This window comes from Oncorhynchus clarkii, chromosome 5 (genome assembly GCF_045791955.1).
Source record: "Oncorhynchus clarkii lewisi isolate Uvic-CL-2024 chromosome 5, UVic_Ocla_1.0, whole genome shotgun sequence".
In the NCBI taxonomy this organism is placed as follows: domain Eukaryota; kingdom Metazoa; phylum Chordata; class Actinopteri; order Salmoniformes; family Salmonidae; genus Oncorhynchus; species Oncorhynchus clarkii.
The window spans coordinates 20,972,252-20,989,894 of record NC_092151.1 but is presented as its reverse complement, the minus strand read 5'-3'; the positions used below and the strand labels follow the sequence as shown (position 1 = coordinate 20,989,894).

At 41.6% G+C, this 17,643-nt stretch overlaps 1 protein-coding gene across 1 annotated transcript in view; it reads right to left on the bottom strand.

Annotated features, from left to right (window-relative positions):
- LOC139409648 (septin-5-like) overlaps nt 1-15,577 on the bottom strand; it is a 15,906-nt gene extending 329 nt beyond the window's left edge. The window contains exons 1-11 of the mRNA XM_071155068.1: nt 15,530-15,577; nt 15,290-15,303; nt 12,032-12,122; nt 11,842-11,928; nt 11,590-11,713; nt 9,751-9,885; nt 9,543-9,660; nt 1,491-1,592; nt 1,154-1,250; nt 912-1,047; nt 610-712 (exon numbers count right to left, since the gene is read on the bottom strand). Of these exons, the coding sequence (XP_071011169.1) occupies nt 610-712; nt 912-1,047; nt 1,154-1,250; nt 1,491-1,592; nt 9,543-9,660; nt 9,751-9,885; nt 11,590-11,713; nt 11,842-11,928; nt 12,032-12,122; nt 15,290-15,303; nt 15,530-15,572 (1,050 nt within the window). The 5' untranslated portion in view covers nt 15,573-15,577. The remainder of the gene's footprint in view (nt 1-609; nt 713-911; nt 1,048-1,153; nt 1,251-1,490; nt 1,593-9,542; nt 9,661-9,750; nt 9,886-11,589; nt 11,714-11,841; nt 11,929-12,031; nt 12,123-15,289; nt 15,304-15,529) is intronic.
- Between the last annotated feature and the right edge of the window lie 2,066 nt (nt 15,578-17,643).

Sequence of the window (17,643 nt, the reverse complement as noted above, 5' to 3'; positions counted from 1 at the left end):
AGAGAGAGAGAAGGAAGAGAATGAGAGAGAGAGAGAGAGAGAGAGAGAGAGAGAGAGAGAGAAAGAGATAGAAAGAAAGAAAGAAAGAGTCAGAAAGAGAGAGAGAGAGAGAGGAGAGAGAGAGAGAGAGAGAGAGAGGAGAGAGAGATAGAGAAAGAAAGAGAGTCAGAAAGAGAGAGAGAGAGAGAGAGGGAGAGAGAGAGAGAGAGAGAGGGAGAGAGAGATAGAGAGAGAAAGAAAGAAAGAAAAAGAAAGACAGAGAGAGAGAGAGAGAGAGAGAGGGGAGGGAGGGAGGCGAGGAAGGAAGGAAGAGAGGGAGAGCGAGAGAGAGCGAGAGAGGAGAGAGAGAAGAGAGAGAGAGAGAGAGAGAGAGAGAGAGAAAGAAAGAAAGAAAGAAAGAAAGAAAGAAAGAAAAAGAAAGAGATTGAGCGAGTGAAAAAGACAGAGGTATAGAGAGAGGAAAGAAAATAAGATATGTAATGTGGATACTTGCCCCACACAATGTATACTGATATGTGAATATATAGCACTATATCAATGCAATCCACTATCATATCATTATCATATAAATGGAATTATCATATGAATATATAATTAACTATCCATTACCTCCTCGTCCTTCATCTTGATGAGTTTCTCTGTCTCCACGTCTGGGGTGGACAAGGGTAGGATGGGAATCGGGCTCTCCACACGGTTATCTGTATTCATTTTACTGGAATAGAGAAAGAGGAGGGTTAGCTCTGATACACACACACACACACACACACATACACAAACATACACCGTGCACACACACACAGAGAGAGAGAGAGGGAGAGAGAGAGACAGAGAGAGAGAGAGAGAGAGAGAGAGAGAGAGAGAGAGAGAGAGAGAGAGAGAGAGAGAGAGAGAGAGAGAGAGAGAGTCTGTACCTGGTCATGGTGTGTATACAATGAGCCCTGTAGTTCTCATAGTGACAGTCACAGGTGATGTCCTTCAGGTCATGCATGTGGGTCCTGATCAGCATGGTCCTCAGCTTCACAAAGTCACAGTGAGACTGGTTCTCCACTGCAGACACACATATGTTATGTTAATACACACACACATTAATACGTGTTTACACACACACACTCACACATATGTTAACATACACACCCAACTCCCATGCACCTACCCTCTACGATGCCCCAGGGGTAGAGTCTCCCTCTGACTTTCTGACCTCTGGTCTCCACCACCATGTTACTGCCGATCACAGCAAACGGAGTGCTCTCCTAACACACACACACACGGGTGTCAGCACGCATTTACCACACACACACACGGACACACACACACACAATGACGGCAGCACATGCACAAACACAAAAAAAGTTATTCAGTTAAAAAATGTTGTGGAACTGCGATAATAATCATTTAGCTAAATAGCTTACGAAACTTTCATGGACATTTTAGGGATGTAGATTAAAATAAAAGAAGTCAGAAAACGATGTGACCATGTGTGTTAGACTCACCTTGAGTTCTCTGTCCTTCTGTTTGGCCTCCTCATCCTCATCAGAGTCGCAGTCTGGGAACTGGTACACCTTTATCCCAAACTTATCTATCTCCTCACGGACCTACACACACACACACACACACACACACACACACACACACACACACACACACACACACACACACACACACACACACAGACAAGGAGAGTTAAGGCCGGTTTATACTTCGTCTATAGACATGTCTGTAGACAGTTGTCGCAGTGACATCATGAACATTATATTGTCGTCCAATATCAAACTTGTCCTTATGAAAAACTAGATACACAAAAACGACAGACAAGTGGTCAAAATAGCATAACTGGTGTATTTTAACACCAATAAGCCCATCTGTTCAAAAAATGAATTTAGTATATGTAATTCTAGTAAGCCAGCAGTGGCGACCCGGAATTCAAGGTCAGGTGAGCCCCGCAGAATCTGCAGGGAGAGCTAGGTAGTTCAAGTCCCCTTAGGTGCTGACATAGATTTACATTAAAAGTGCACATCCAAGAAGGCAAGGTCATTGGACACAGATAAAATGATGTCAAATCACGTTATATCTACCGTAGCTTTGATTGGACTGATCATGTTACTTTCAAAATCTTAATTAGCAAGCTAGACAAGCAGTCATCATCATGAATCACGTCGACAATCTACTGACAAATATTTTTCAAACCATATCATGTGAAGATAATTATAGATAAAAAGTTATCAGTGCTCATCGGCCATTGGACATAAACATTACACAACATCAGAAATCACAAATTCAACAATGAGTGGTTTGGAAGGAATCAGTGGCTAACTACAAGTATTGCAAAGCAATCACTATTTCACTTCCTCTGCCTGCTATTCAGTGGAGAGGGTATATGGTCTAAGACTGGGTTCAAGGATTTAAAACATCTGTCTGTCACTCGCAACACCATGGGCCAGAAAACGTTGAATACATTGGCCATGCTGTCAATCCAGCATGACTTCTGCCACGTTCAAAACAACTGGAAACTCGGACCTGGGAAATCTCAGACTTCTGCCACGTTCAAAACAACTGGAAACTCGGACCTGGGAAATCTCAGACTTCACTGAGTTCAAAACAACTGGAAACTCGGACCTGGGAAATCTCAGACTTCTGCCACGTTCAAAACAACTGGAAACTCGGACCTGGGAAATCTCAGACTTCTGCCACGTTCAAAACAACTGGAAACTCGAACCTGGGAAATCTCAGACTTCTGCCACGTTCAAAACAACTGGAAACTCGGACCTGGGAAATCTCAGACTTCTGCCACGTTCAAAACAACTGGAAACTCGAACCTGGGAAATCTCAGACTTCTGCCACGTTCAAAACAACTGGAAACTCGGACCTGGGAAATCTCAGACTTCTGCCACGTTCAAAACAACTGGAAACTAGGAACTGGGAAATCTCAGACTTCACTGAGTTCAAAACAACTGGAAACTCGGACCTGGGAAATCTCAGACTTCACTGAGTTCAAGACAACTGGGAACTCGGAAATCTCAGACTTCACTGAGTTCAAGACAACTCGGAACTCGGAAAAAAAATAGCTCCTACTGGGAAAATACATTTTGAACGGTCTTCAAACTCGGAATTACAATCCAGGAACTCGGGCTTCTTTCTAGAGCTCCGACCACTAACATCATGATTCAACCTTGTTTATTTCAGAGTTCCCAGTTGTCTTGAAAGCACCTTTGATGACAAAATTTGCCCACAAGACGGACTGTCGTGCCTGTTCAAGTGAGCACTGCACAACAACGGAAAAAATATATTGTATGCTGCTGCATAAATTAGCTCATGTGCTTTTCTTCAAGAGGAGGGGATACTATATATTGTTGTTGGGTATCTAACCATGAGGAGGGGATACTATATATTGTTGTTGGGTATGTAACCATGAGGAGGGGATACTATATATTGTTGTTGGGTATGTAACCATGAGGAGGGGATACTATATATTGTTGTTGTGTATGTAACCATGAGGAGGGGATACTATATATTGTTGTTGGGTATGTAACCATGAGGAGGGGATACTATATATTGTTGTTGGGTATGTAACCATGAGGAGGGGATACTATATAATGTTGTTGGGTCTGTAACCATGAGGAGGGGATACTATATAATGTTGTTGGGTCTGTAACCATGAGGAGGGGATACTATATAATGTTGTTGGGTATGTAACCATGAGGAGGAGATACCATATAATGTTGTTTGGTATGTAACCATGAGGAGGGGATACTATATAATGTTGTTGGGTCTGTAACCATGAGGAGGGGATACTATATAATGTTGTTGGGTCTGTAACCATGAGGAGGGGATACTATATAATGTTGTTGGGTATGTAACCATGAGGAGGAGATACCATATAATGTTGTTTGGTATGTAACCATGAGGAGGGGATACTATATAATGTTGTTGGGTATGTAACCATGAGGAGGGGATACTATATAATGTTGTTGGGTAGGTAACCATGAGGAGGGGATACTATATAATGTTGTTGGGTCTGTAACCATGAGGAGGAGATACTATATAATGTTGTTGGGTCTGTAACCATGAGGAGGAGATACCATATAATGTTGTTTGGTATGTAACCATGAGGAGGGGATACTATATAATGTTGTTGGGTATGTAACCATGAGGAGGAGATACCATATAATGTTGTTTGGTATGTAACCATGTTGTTGTTGGGTATGTAACCATGAGGAGGATGTTGTTGGGTATGTAACCATGAGGAGGGGATACTATATAATAATGTTGTTTGGTATGTAACCATGAGGAGGGGATACTATATAATGTTGTTGGGTATGTAACCATGAGGAGGAGATACCATATAATGTTGTTTGGTATGTAACCATGAGGAGGGGATACTATATAATGTTGTTGGGTATGTAACCATGAGGAGGGGATACTATATAATGTTGTTTGGTATGTAACCATGAGGAGGAGATACCATATAATGTTGTTTGGTATGTAACCATGAGGAGGAGATACCATATAATGTTGTTTGGTATGTAACCATGAGGAGGAGATACCATATAATGTTGTTTGGTATGTAACCATGAGGAGGGGATACTATATAATGTTGTTGGGTATGTAACCATGAGGAGGAGATACCATATAATGTTGTTTGGCATGTAACCATGAGGAGGAGATACTATATAATGTTGTTTGGTCTGTAACCATGTTTGCCAGTGTTAGTCTCTTCCCGTTCAAATATTTATTTTCAACAAGAAGTTCAGTGATTGACCCATGTAATTCCAATTGATATTGTGAGGGTTGTTTTGTTTGTGCAATGCGCTCTGTGGGTCGCTATATTGTCTATAAAAAGTGGATCCTCCTGATTGTATTTACTTACTTTTTAGACCACATAGGTCTAATAAAATACTTCAAATAGTAGGCTAACCTCATCGTTCTCTCTCTCTCTCCCTCTCTCACCTTTCTCTAACTCTCTCTCTCTCTCTCTCCCTCTCTCACCTCTCTCTAACTCTCCCTCTCTCTCTCTCCCTCTCTCACCTTTCTCTAACTCTCTCTCTCTCTCTCTCCCTCTCTCACCTCTCTCTAACTCTCTCTCTCTCTCTCTCCCTCTCTCACCTCTCTCTCTCTCTCTCCCTCTCTCTCTCCCTGTCCCTCTCTCACCTCTCTCTCTCTCTCCCTCCCTCTCTCTCTCTCTCTCTCTCTCTCTCTCTCTCTCTCCTCTCTCTCTCTCTCTCTCTCTCTCTCCTCTCTCTCTCTCTCCCTCTCTCTCTCTCTCTCTCTCTCTCTCTCTCTCTCTCACCTCTCTCTCTCTCTCCCTCTCTCACCTCTCTCTCTCTCTCTCTCTCTCTCTCTCTCCTCTCTCTCTCTCTCTCTCTCTCTCTCTCTCTCTCTCTCTCTCCCTCTCTCTCTCCCTCTCTCACCTCTCTCTCTCTCTCTCTCTCTCTCTCTCTCCCTCTCTCTCTCTCTCTCTCTCACCTCTCTCTCTCTCTCTCTCTCTCTCTCTCTCCCCCTCTCTCACCTCTCTCTCTCTCTCTCTCTCTCTCTCTCTCTCTCTCTCTCACTCTCTCACCTCTCTCTCTCTCTCTCTCTCTCTCTCTCTCTCTCTCTCTCTCTCTCTCTCTCTCTCTCTCTCCCTCTCTCTCTCTCTCTCTCTCTCTCTCTCTCTCACCTCTCTCTCTCTCTCTCTCTCTCTCTCTCTCTGGTGACATAAAGAAAAGTCAAATGAAGGCCTAAAAATCTTGATGAATTTGTCTGGACTAACATCTGAATTTCTGCCTGTGTCTATTTTGAAAGGGCTGAACGAACATTGTCGCAGCTCGTTTGCTTGCACTTTGTTATACTTACAGCTAAGTGTTAATGATATAAGAATAAACATTATACATTTACTGAACATAAATGTAATAATGTTTGTGTATGGTTCAAAAGTCAAAACTAATTTTGGTGTTCGTTATTATTGAAGGCCAATGCGGTTCTTATCGACTCACACAAATCCAAAAGGAATCAGTAGAAACCACATTTGTTTAAGCAAGTCAACCATATCAGCTATGGTTTTAAAAAGTCAGCAAATGAGGTTGAATGAAGTTGTCTGCCAGACGAGGCTCCGCTGATAGCCAGGTGTAGCGGTGGTAAGGATTAACTCCATGAGAAGAAAGCTCTGCTGTTGGGATAACTTTATGTAGGCCCTAACAGTTTGTGGGCACCGGTTGTCACCGTTACAGTGCAATTAATGTATTGTTTAGTGTTGTGGCTTTGCTGGCATACATCTAAAAAAGCATGTTGATTTTCCCCCACCAAGATTTACAAGCTAAAATCACCACTGGAAACCAGGCAACTAAAAGCTACTTTCTAAACAATGTTTTGGTTTGTTTCTGTCACGGCAGATTTCCTCCTCTTCCTCTGAAGAGGTGAAACAAGGATCGGACCAATATACGGCCTGGTAAGTGTCCATGGTATTTAATATGAAAACTCAACATGAACAAAAATACAAAACAACAACGTGAACTGTCAACAAAACAGTCCCGTGTGGCACTGACACAGGAAACAATCACCCACAAAACCCAACACAAAACAGGCTACCTAAATATGGTTCAATGACAATGACTAACACCTGCCTCTGATTGAGAACCATATCAGGCCAAACATAGAAATAGATAAACTAAACAAAAAACATAGAATGCCCACTCAGCTGACCAACACTAAAACAAAGAAAACACAAAAGAACTATGGTCAGAACGTGACAGTTTCTAGCTTGTTAGCTAGCTAACGTTAGCTGCCTAGCCAGTTCAAATAATGACCATATCATAGATGACAACATCTTAACTTAAGATAATTATTACAGGAAGTTAATGGCAAGTTAATGACAGAGTGTGATGGAATAAAAGCAGGGCAATCTATCTGAGAATGTTAGAACTTGGGCACTGTCTCGTTGCTGGCTCAGTCAGGTAACCATGACCAGAACTTGTATTCTTCTTTCTGCCACAAGGAAACCGACAGTTGCAGCGACGGTCTACAGACCATTTGCGTATAAATTAAATGTGCTTTTGACCAGCAACACTTGTCGCATTCTAATTGTCTACAGACATGTCGATAGACAAAGTATAAACCAGCCTTTAGAGTTCCATCTAGGGCTGATACGGTGGCCGTATTACCGCCACACCAGCGGTCACGAGTCATGACTGCATTCAAATTACAAGTGACCGTTTAACCAAGGTAACTAGGCATCTCCAAGCTCTGATACTGTTGCCGGTCATTAGTAGCCTACCAAACTTGCTAACTGCCTGGTAATCATGCACTCTATTGTCTCTCTAATCACTCTGACATCAATGAAAATGTAATTGAAAATCTAATCAAACACTTCATGAGAGCCCATGAGCTCATGGTGCGCAACATTTCTATAGGCTATGCAATTGCGAGAGAAAACAGAGTTTTGATGATCCCATCTGCTTTCTATAGGCTAGGCCTACTATATTTATTTCTCAACTTCCCTAATATTAAGCTCATTGCTTCTCTTTACAACCTACCTGGCTGGCATGAAATTAAACCATGAGGAAAAGCGTTCTCCATTCTCGATTTAAGTGCATAGATGACATGTATTCTTTCCCCCTGCCCCTGTTTCAATACAGGTGCATGTTAATGGTCCATTCTAAATCAAAACACATTTCAAACATATTATTATTTAGTATATGTAAAGACAAGATTAAATCAAGAATAGTCTGATGGGTGACAATACTATCCTGTATGTAAAGACAAGATTAAATCAAGAATAGTCTGATGGGTGACAATACTATCCTGTCACTTGTGAATTATGTATTATCACTTGATGCCCAGCTAGCTGGTGCAGTAAGGCAAGGAACAGCACATGCCTTTTTTTCCCCACTTTTTCTAATCATAGTCGCACACCTCATTTAGTCTAGCCCATAGGCCTATATGCTTTAATAAGGTTTGTATCACAACTAAAGTGGCCAAATAACTTCTTCACATTTAAGCACATTAATCCACTTTACAAGGGGTGTAGAGTCTAACTGGCATACTTAAGCAGCGTGTGAGTTTCAAGTTTGGGGAAGATCATTTTCACCATAAAAATGCACCTTTATAATAAAGCATTACATGAATAATCACAATTGCGGTTACTTTTGAGACTGGTGTTTTCCCGCTTATTAATTGCATTTTGTAACGTTTGTGCTTACTGCCGTGTGTGTATTAATGCGCTTATAATGTGAAGAAATAGCCTAATAGTTTATCAACATTTCAAGCTAAACGTTCTGATCTGTTGCATCAGCCTCATTGCTTTTGAAAGTTATTTTGTAGATGTTCTAGAGGTCAGCATCAGTGGCTTGTAGGCTGTGTGGAAGCCAGGAGATGCTAAATGTATTTATGTTAATTAACGCTCAATTACTGTTACACAGGCAGTTATTCGCAAAACAATCACTGGCTGACAAAATGTAATGACTGCCACAGCTCTAGTCCCATCTTTATCTCAAGATGATCAATCTCTTCACAAACCTGGGGAGTCAGGAACAAACACAATACTATCACAGCACCAGTCAGTATGTACACAGAACCAGTCAGTATGTACACAGTATCAGTCAGTATGTACAGAGTACCAGTCAGAATGAACACAGTACCAGTCAATATGTACACAGTACCAGTCAGTATGTACACAGTACCAGTCAGTATGTACACAGTATCAGTCAATATGTACACAGTACCAGTCAGTATGTACACAGTACCAGTCAGTATGTACACAGTACCAGTCAATATGTACACAGTACCAGTCAGTATGTACACAGTACCAGTCAGTATGTACACAGTACCAGTCAGTATGTACCAGTGGTGGAAAAAGTACTCAATTGTCATACTTGAGTAAAAGTGAAGATACCTTTAATAGAAAAGGAATCAAGTAAAAGTGAAAGTCAACCAGTAAAATACTACTTTAGTAAAAGTCTAAAAGTATTTGGTTTCACATTTACTTAAGTATAAAAAGTAAATGGAGTTGCCAAAATGTACTTAAGTATCAAAAGTAAAAATATAAATAATGTCAAATTCCTTATATTAAGCAAACCAGATGACACAATGTTCTTGTATTTTTTTATTGACAGTTAGCCAGTGACACACTCCAACACTTAGACATAATTTACAAACTAATAATTTGTGTTTAGTGAGTCCGCCAGATCAGTGATGAGCAGGGATGTTCTCTTGATAAGTGTGTGAATTGGACCATTTTCCTGTCAAAATGTAACGAGTACTTTTGGGTGTCAGGGAAAATGTACGGAGTAAAAAGTACATCATTTTCTTTATGAATGTAGGGAAGTAAAAGTAAATGTTGCCAAAAATATAAATAGTAAAGTAAAGTACAGATACCCCAAAAAACAACTTAAGTAGTACTTGAAAGTATTTTTACTTAAGTACTTTACACCACTGGTATGTACACAGTACCAGTCACTATATACACAATACCAGTCAGTATGAAACACAGTAGAAGTCAGTATGTACATAGTATCAGTCAGTAGAGTTTGTACATAGTCACAGCTTATTCATGTCATTGTAATCTGTCTCACCCGGTCTTTAAGTTTCCTGATCTCGTTGGGAGTAAGGCAGTCAGATTTAGAGATGAGAGGAACCACGTTGACCTTGTCCTGCAGAGCCTTCATAAACTCTATATCTACTGGACGAAGCCTGTAGAGAGATACACGCCAGGGCTTAGTGTGTGTGTGTGTGTGTGTGTGTGTGTGTGTGTGTGTGTGTGTGTGTGTGTGTGTGTGTTACCCGTGTCCAAAGGGGGGTATGAAGTAGAGGCAGCAGTGGACTCTGTTGTCCTGGATATTCTTCCTGTTCAGTCCACTCTCATCTCTGAAGTACTGCTCAAACTGCTGGTCAATGTAATCTGTGATTGGCCTCCAACTGGAACACACACACACACACACACACACACTGCTCGATGTACAGTACCAGGCAAAAGTTAAGACACCTTCTCATTCAAGGATATTTCTTTATCTTTTACTATTTTCTACATTGTAGAATGTATTATTCTACTGTAGAATAATAGTGAAGACATCAAAACTATGAAATAACATATATGGAATTATGTAGTAACCAAAAATATATATTTTATATTTGAGATTCTTCAAAGTAGCCACCCTTTGCCTTGATGACAACTTTGCACACTCTTAGCATTCTCTCAACCAGCTTCATGAGGTAGTCACCTGGAATGCATTTCCATTAACAGGTGTGCCTTGTTAAAAGTTCATTTGTGGAATATCTTCCCTTCTTAATGTGTTTGAGCCAATCAGTTATTTTGTGATAAGGTAGGGGTGGTATACAGAAGATAACCTATTTAGTAAATGACTAAGTCAATATTATGGCAAGAACAGCTCAAATAAGCAAAGAGAAACGACAGTCCATCATTACTTTAAGACATGAAGGTCTATCAATTCAGAACATTTCAAGAACTTTGAACGTTTCTTCAAGTGCAGTTGCAAAAACCATCATGTGCTGTGATAAAACTGGCTCTCATGAGGAGCGCCACAGGAAAGGAAGACCCAAAGTTACCTCTGCTGCAGAGGATAAGTTCATTAGAGTTACCTGCCTCAGAAATTGCAGCCCAAATAAATGCTTCACAGAGTTCAAGTAACAGACACATCACAACATCAACCATTCAGAGGAGACTGAGTGAATCAGGCCTTCATGGTCACATTGTTGCAAAGAAACCACTACTAAATGACACCGATAAGACGAAGAGACTTGCTTGGGACAAGAAACACGAGCAATGGACAATAAAAACTGGTGGAAATCTGTCCTTTGGTCCAAATTTGAGATATTTGGTTCCAACTGCCGTGTCTTTGTGAGACACAGAGTAGGTGAACGTATGATCTCCGCATGTGTGATTCCCACCGTGAAGCATGGAGGAGGAGGTGTTATGGTGTGGGGGTGCTTTGCTGGTGACACTGTCGTGATTTATTTAGAATTCAAGGCACACTTAACCAGCATGGCTACCACAGCATTCTGCAGCTATAGGTCATCTCATCTGGGTTGTGCTTAGTAGAACTATCATTTGTTTTTCAGCAGGACAATGACCCAACACACCTCCAGGCTTTGTAAGGGCTATTTGACCAAGGAGAGTGATGGAGAGCTGCATCAGATGACTTGGCCTCCACAATCACCCGACCTCAACCCAATTGAGATGGTTAGGGATGAGTTGGACCACAACGTGAAGGAAAAGCAGCCAACAAGTGCTCAGCATATGTGGGAACTCCTTCAAGACTGTTGGAAAAGCATTCCTCATGAAGCTGGTTGAGAGTGCCAAGAGTGCGTAAAGCTGAAATCAAGGCAAAGGGTGGCTACTTTGAAGAATCTAAATTCTAAAATATATTTTAATTTGTTTTGCATTTTGGGGGGTTACTACATGATTCCATATGTGTTATTTCATAGTTTTGATGTCTTCACTATTATTCTACAATGTAGTAAATAGTAAAAATAAAGAAAAATCCTTGAATGAGTAGGTGTGTCCAACATTTTGACTGGTACTGTATGTGATCATATTGTACGTGATACGCCTCCAGCTACAACATGCACACATACATGCACACACACAACACACACACTCACCACTCAGTGTTGTTGACTGCGTCTCCAAACCCTGGTGTGTCTACGATGGTCAGTTTCAGTTTAACTCCTTTTTCCTCTATGTCCACCGTGTGCTTAGTGATCTCCACTGTCTGACTGATACGCTCTGGAATGAAGGAGAGATAGAGAGAGAGAGAGAGAGAGAGATACAGAGACAGAGATCCAAGACAACATCCACTATGTGTTCTATACTGTGTGATACACTCTGAGAGGAACAGCAACAACTGAACTCACCCTCAGCATTGAGGAGTTTCCTGTCCTTGTGCAGGTCTGTGAGGAAAAGGCTGTTGACCAGAGTAGATTTACCCAGACCAGACTCTCCTACAACACATACACACACCCACATACCCAACACATACATCAGTCAGCATCAGTCAAAAGCATCAATCAACACACTGTGGGAGTGTGATTATGCATCTCTTGCCTGCCACCATGAGGGTGAAGTCAAACCCCTTCTTGACTGACTTCCTGTGGACCTGGTTGGGGAGGGTGGCAAACCCCACATACTCCTTCTCCTGGAGGAAACACACACACACACATATAAACACATGTGCATTAGAAGCAGGTCAATCTTGAAACACCCACCCACCCACCACACACACACACCAGGCCTGTGAAGGGCTGCAACAGTGCGGTACAGGTCCTGAGGGCATGCTCTCTCTCTCCCTCTGCCTCCCATCACAGCTTTCCTTCAATAAAACATGAGAGGAATTCTGGGAATGCCCTATTAACACTGAAATCCTGCTGGAGGACAGAGTTGGGAGAGGAGGAGAGGACAGGAGAGGGGGAGGGGAGAAGGGTAAGAGAGGAGAGGAGGAGAGGAGGTAGGGAGGAGAAGAGGAGAGGAGGTGGGGAGGAGAGGATGAGAGGATGAGAGGATGAGGGTGACAGGGGTGAGGGGCAGTGATGGAGGGATGAAGAAGGGAGGAATGAGGAGAGCTGAAAGAGTGATTCCTGTTGCCAGGACTGTAGGAGATATAGCCTGATACAGCCCAGCCAGCAGTTTCATTAGCTCATCTACTATGGAATCTTCTAGAACAAAGACTGGATGTCCTAAGGTAATGTTGCTCTGCACATCCTGCTCTTGCTGTGTGTGTGTGTGTGTGTGTGTGTGTGTGTGTGTGTGCGTGTGCCTGCGAGTGTCCTGCTTCTTACATGTTAACATTTCACATGTCACTGCGCTCCGCTGCAATATTACCACACATCTGAGCACACATTAAGCTCTGACACCATCTGTACCTTTGACTCCTTGTTACATAAAGGCCAGCATCATGTGGCAGAGGGTTCATGTGAAATATCAAAGGAAATGACTTGTCTGAATTCAACAACACAGAGATATGCAGCAGAAGAGAGGGGTGACAGAGATAGGGAGAGAGAGGCAGAGAGAGAGAGAGAGAGAGAGATGTAGAACACCAAATAAAGCATGCAGAGCAGAATTAGGCCAAATGATCAAAATCCAGAAAAGAGATGTTAAATTCTACAACCACCTAAAAGGAAGCAATTCCCAAACCTTCCATAACAAAGCCATCACCTACAGAGAGATGAACCTGGAGAAGAATCCCCTAAGCAAGCTGGTCCTGGGGCTCTGTTCACAAACACAAACACACCCCACAGAGTCCCAGGACAGCAACACAATTAGACCCAACCAAATCATGAGAAAACAATATTAGAATTTACTTCACACATTGGAAAGAATCAACAAAAAAAATTAGAAAAATAGAATGCTATTTGGCCCTAAACAGTGAGTACACAGTGGCAGAATACCTGCCCACTGTGACTGACCCAAACTTAAGGAAAGCTTTGACTATGTCCAGACTCAGTGAGCATAGCCTTGCTATTGAGAAAGTTTGATGTAGGCAGACCTGGCTCTCAAGAGAAGACAGGCTATGTGCACACTGCCCACAAAATGAGGAGGAAACTGAGCTGCACTTCCTAACTTCCTGCCAAATGTATGACCATATTAGAGACACATATTTCCCTCAGATTACACAGATCCACAAAGAATTTGAAAATAAACCCGATTTTGATAAACTCCCATATCTACTGGGTGAAATTCCACAGTGTGCCATCACAGTAGCAAGATTTGTGACCTGTTGCCACAAGAAAAGGTGAACCAGTGAAGAACAAACACCATTGTTAATACAAGACATATTTATGCTTATTTATTTTCCCATTTGTACTTTAACCATTTGTACATTGTTATAACACTGTATTTAAACATAATAAGACATTTGTAATGTCTTTATTTGTCGGAACTTCTGTGAGTGTAATGCTTACTGTTCATTTTCAGTTTATTTCACTTTTGTATATTATCTACCTCACTTGCTTTGGCAATGTTAACACGTTTCCCATGCCAATAAAGCCCCTTGAATTGAATTGAATTGAATTGAGAGAGAGAGAGAGAGAGAGAGAGAGAGAGAGAGAGAGAGAGAGAGAGAGATGGAGAGAGGGAGTGGAGGAGTGTGACTGGGTACTGCAGTGTAGTGCAACATCTTTGATATTATACAGGATGTAAGCATCTAGTAGTATGGGAGCAGCAGGAGAGCTAGGCCAGGGGGAGAGAGAGGCGGTGTAGAGAGGGGGAACAGAGAGAATGTGGATAGAGATTGGGAGGAGAGAGAGCATAGGGATGAGAGGGAGAGATTGGAAGAGAGAAAGCCCATCCGTCTCTTTGATTTCATGCTACTGTATCTCCTCTGGCAGTGCTGAAAGACAATCGCATTAGCAAGGGTTGCTATGGAGACAGCTAACGAGGATCCAAAATTACAGTGGCCAATTTGGTGTTTAAAGAATTGAGTAAATCCTGCACACCCGGCTCTCTTTGGGAGCTTGGAGGTTGGCCAACCCTGGACTAGAGAGCTGTAAAATGAGCAGTGAACACCTTAGCAGACAGCAGGATGTAAGCAGACAGCCACCGAGGTGGAGATCACAGGAGGTTGGTGGCACCTTCATTGGGGAGTCCAGGCTTGTAGTAATGGCTGGAGTGGAATTGTATCAAATACATGGTTCCTTTGTGTTTTATGCAATTCCATTTACTCTGTTCCAGCCATTATTATGAGCCGTCTTCCCCTCAGCAGCCTGGTGGAGACCCATAGAGAAATCTATAGAGACACCTGTCTCTGTGATCTGTGCACAGCTGGAATTAATGAGCAGACCACCTCTGGGCTCACACCCAGTGGTAATCAAACAGACGACACAATAAAACTCTCTGTGTGTGTGTGTGTGTGTGTGTGTGTGTGTGTGTGTGTGTGTGTGTGTGTGTGTGTGTGTGTGTGTGTGAAAAGATTGAACAATACATGGTGCCTGTCCTAATTGGGTTCACGGAGCAGATATGGTCTTTATGTTCTCTAGTGCAGCAATTGTCTGCAGCTCTCGCTCGCTGCTGCGATGAAACATAAAACATCATACAAAGGATAAGCCGCACCATGCAGGCGTAATGCGGTCATTCATAATAGGGTAGTAATTGCTTCAAAGGTGCCATATAGGAGGAAATATTCCTTTCTTTCTGAATTTATTAAATATAATTTCAGATGTGGTAATACCATTTCGATTATTGCCTAATTTGGACATGACTAGATTATGAATAGATAATTAAATTCGAACCGCACTTTGTAGCATTTACCATGCACATGCCACACAGACAGACTAGTCATGGGCCGATAGAGCAGTTATAAACGATTACCTCTCTTCCATCCTCTGTTAGTGGAAACGGTATCCGTTGGAGTTATATTCCATCGGAGGCGGCAACGGCAGCACGAGAAATCGAGTCATAGCGATGGGCGCGTGAGCGGAGAGAAAAAATAAAAGGTTATAGCAAATAGATAAAGCACAGTTATCTTTATTAATAATTATATGTTACAAATCATTATCAATGTGCCATTAACTGATTGGCGATCAGCTGGAGTAGTGCGCGTAGGCCTACCTGATCTGAGTGCTCGGCTCTTGTACCTGGTGTTGCTCGTCATCTTGGTTGCAAAAACAGCTGGACAAGGTCGCGCGCCCGCGTTCACGATGGGCTACAGTGTGGGCAGTCACTAAAATAGTAATTATGTTTGATTAGATTACAGACTTGACCTGATTAGAAACAGATGAATGTCATAGCATTGGAAAATTGTAAACTATTGTGCATTTTTAGATTGCATTTTCAAGACACTTATAGCTTAATGAAAACATATAGGCAAACAGGCCATAATAAAAACAACAACATGGAATCTCAAAAATCTCAAAAAGAGAGTGCTTCATTTTTCATAATTGTAACAGATAAACACAAGAAGAGCACTATACAACAAACAATCTCTACAAATATAGCCTAAAGCGAGAGAGATACATGAAAAATACTGCATTTATTTGACATTATTGTTGAGTACAAAACAAACAATAGCCTAGTTTCTGTCAACTTGAGACCTCAATGAATTACATTTCTCAGAACTGTGTCAAGTTGTAGTTGGTTGTTATGGCCACAGAGTGGTAGTCTAACACCATTCCTAAACCAGCAGATCCATGAAGGGCTTTGGCCGTTATCTGACAAGTACAGTAGATGGGGCTGTATCATCACAATGGAAGAGCTGAGAGAGAGAAACTGCCTGACAAATGTATGACCATATTAGAGACACATATTTCCCTCAGATTACACAGATACACAAAAAAATTAAAAAACAAAGCCGATTCTGATAAACTCCCATATCTACTGGGTGAAATTCCACAGCGTGCCATCACAGCAGCAAGATTTGTGACCTGTTGCCACAAGATAAGGTCAACCCATATTTATGTTTATTTATTTTCCCTTATGTACTTTAACCATTTGTACATTGTTACAACACTGTATTTAAACAATATGACATTTGTAATGTTTTTGTTATTATTGAACTTCTATGAGTGTAATGTTTACTGTTCATTTATTATTTATTCCACATTTGTATATTATCTACTTCACTTGCTTTGGCAATGTTAACATATGTTTCCCATGCCGAGAGAGAGAGAGAGAGAGAGAGAGAGAGAGAGAGAGAGAGAGAATAATAAATAAAATCCCTTGAATTGAATTGAGAGAGATTTCCATGTGGATAGAGAATGTGTATGGTGCTGCACAACGGTAAGCTGGCTGATGTAACTAACCCATGTGGCTAAGAGCTGTGACTCACTAAGTCTTATTTACAGGATTTACAGTGCCTTGCGAAAGTATTCGGCCCCCTTGAACTTTGCGACCTTTTTCCACATTTCAGGCTTCAAACATAAAGATATAAAACTGTATTTTTTTGTGAAGAATCAACAACAAGTGGGACACAATCATAAAGTGGAACGACATTTATTGGATATTTCAAACTTTTTTAACAAATCAAAAACTGAAAAATTGGGCGTGCAAAATTATTCAGCCCCTTTACTTTCAGTGCAGCAAACTCTCTCCAGAAGTTCAGTGAGGATCTCTGAATGATCCAATGTTGACCTAAATGACTAATGATGATAAATACAATCCACCTGTGTGTAATCAAGTCTCCGTATAAATGCACCTGCACTGTGATAGTCTCAGAGGTCCGTTAAAAACGCAGAGAGCATCATGAAGAACAAGGAACACACCAGGCAGGTCCGAGATACTGTTGTGAAGAAGTTTAAAGCCGGATTTGGATACAAAAAGATTTCCCAAGCTTTAAACATCCCAAGGAGCACTGTGCAAGCGATAATATTGAAATGGAAGGAGTATCAGACCACTGCAAATCTACCAAGACCTGGCCGTCCCTCTAAACTTTCAGCTCATACAAAGAGAAGACTGATCAGAGATGCAGCCAAGAGGCCCATGATCACTCTGGATGAACTGCAGAGATCTACAGCTGAGGTGGGAGACTCTGTCCATAGGACAACAATCAGTCGTATATTGCACAAATCTGGCCTTTATGGAAGAGTGGCAAGAAGAAAGCCATTTCTTAAAGATATCCATAAAAAGTGTCGTTTAAAGTTTGCCACAAGCCACCTGGGAGACACACCAAACATGTGGAAGAAGGTGCTCTGGTCAGATGAAACCAAAATTGAACTTTTTGGCAACAA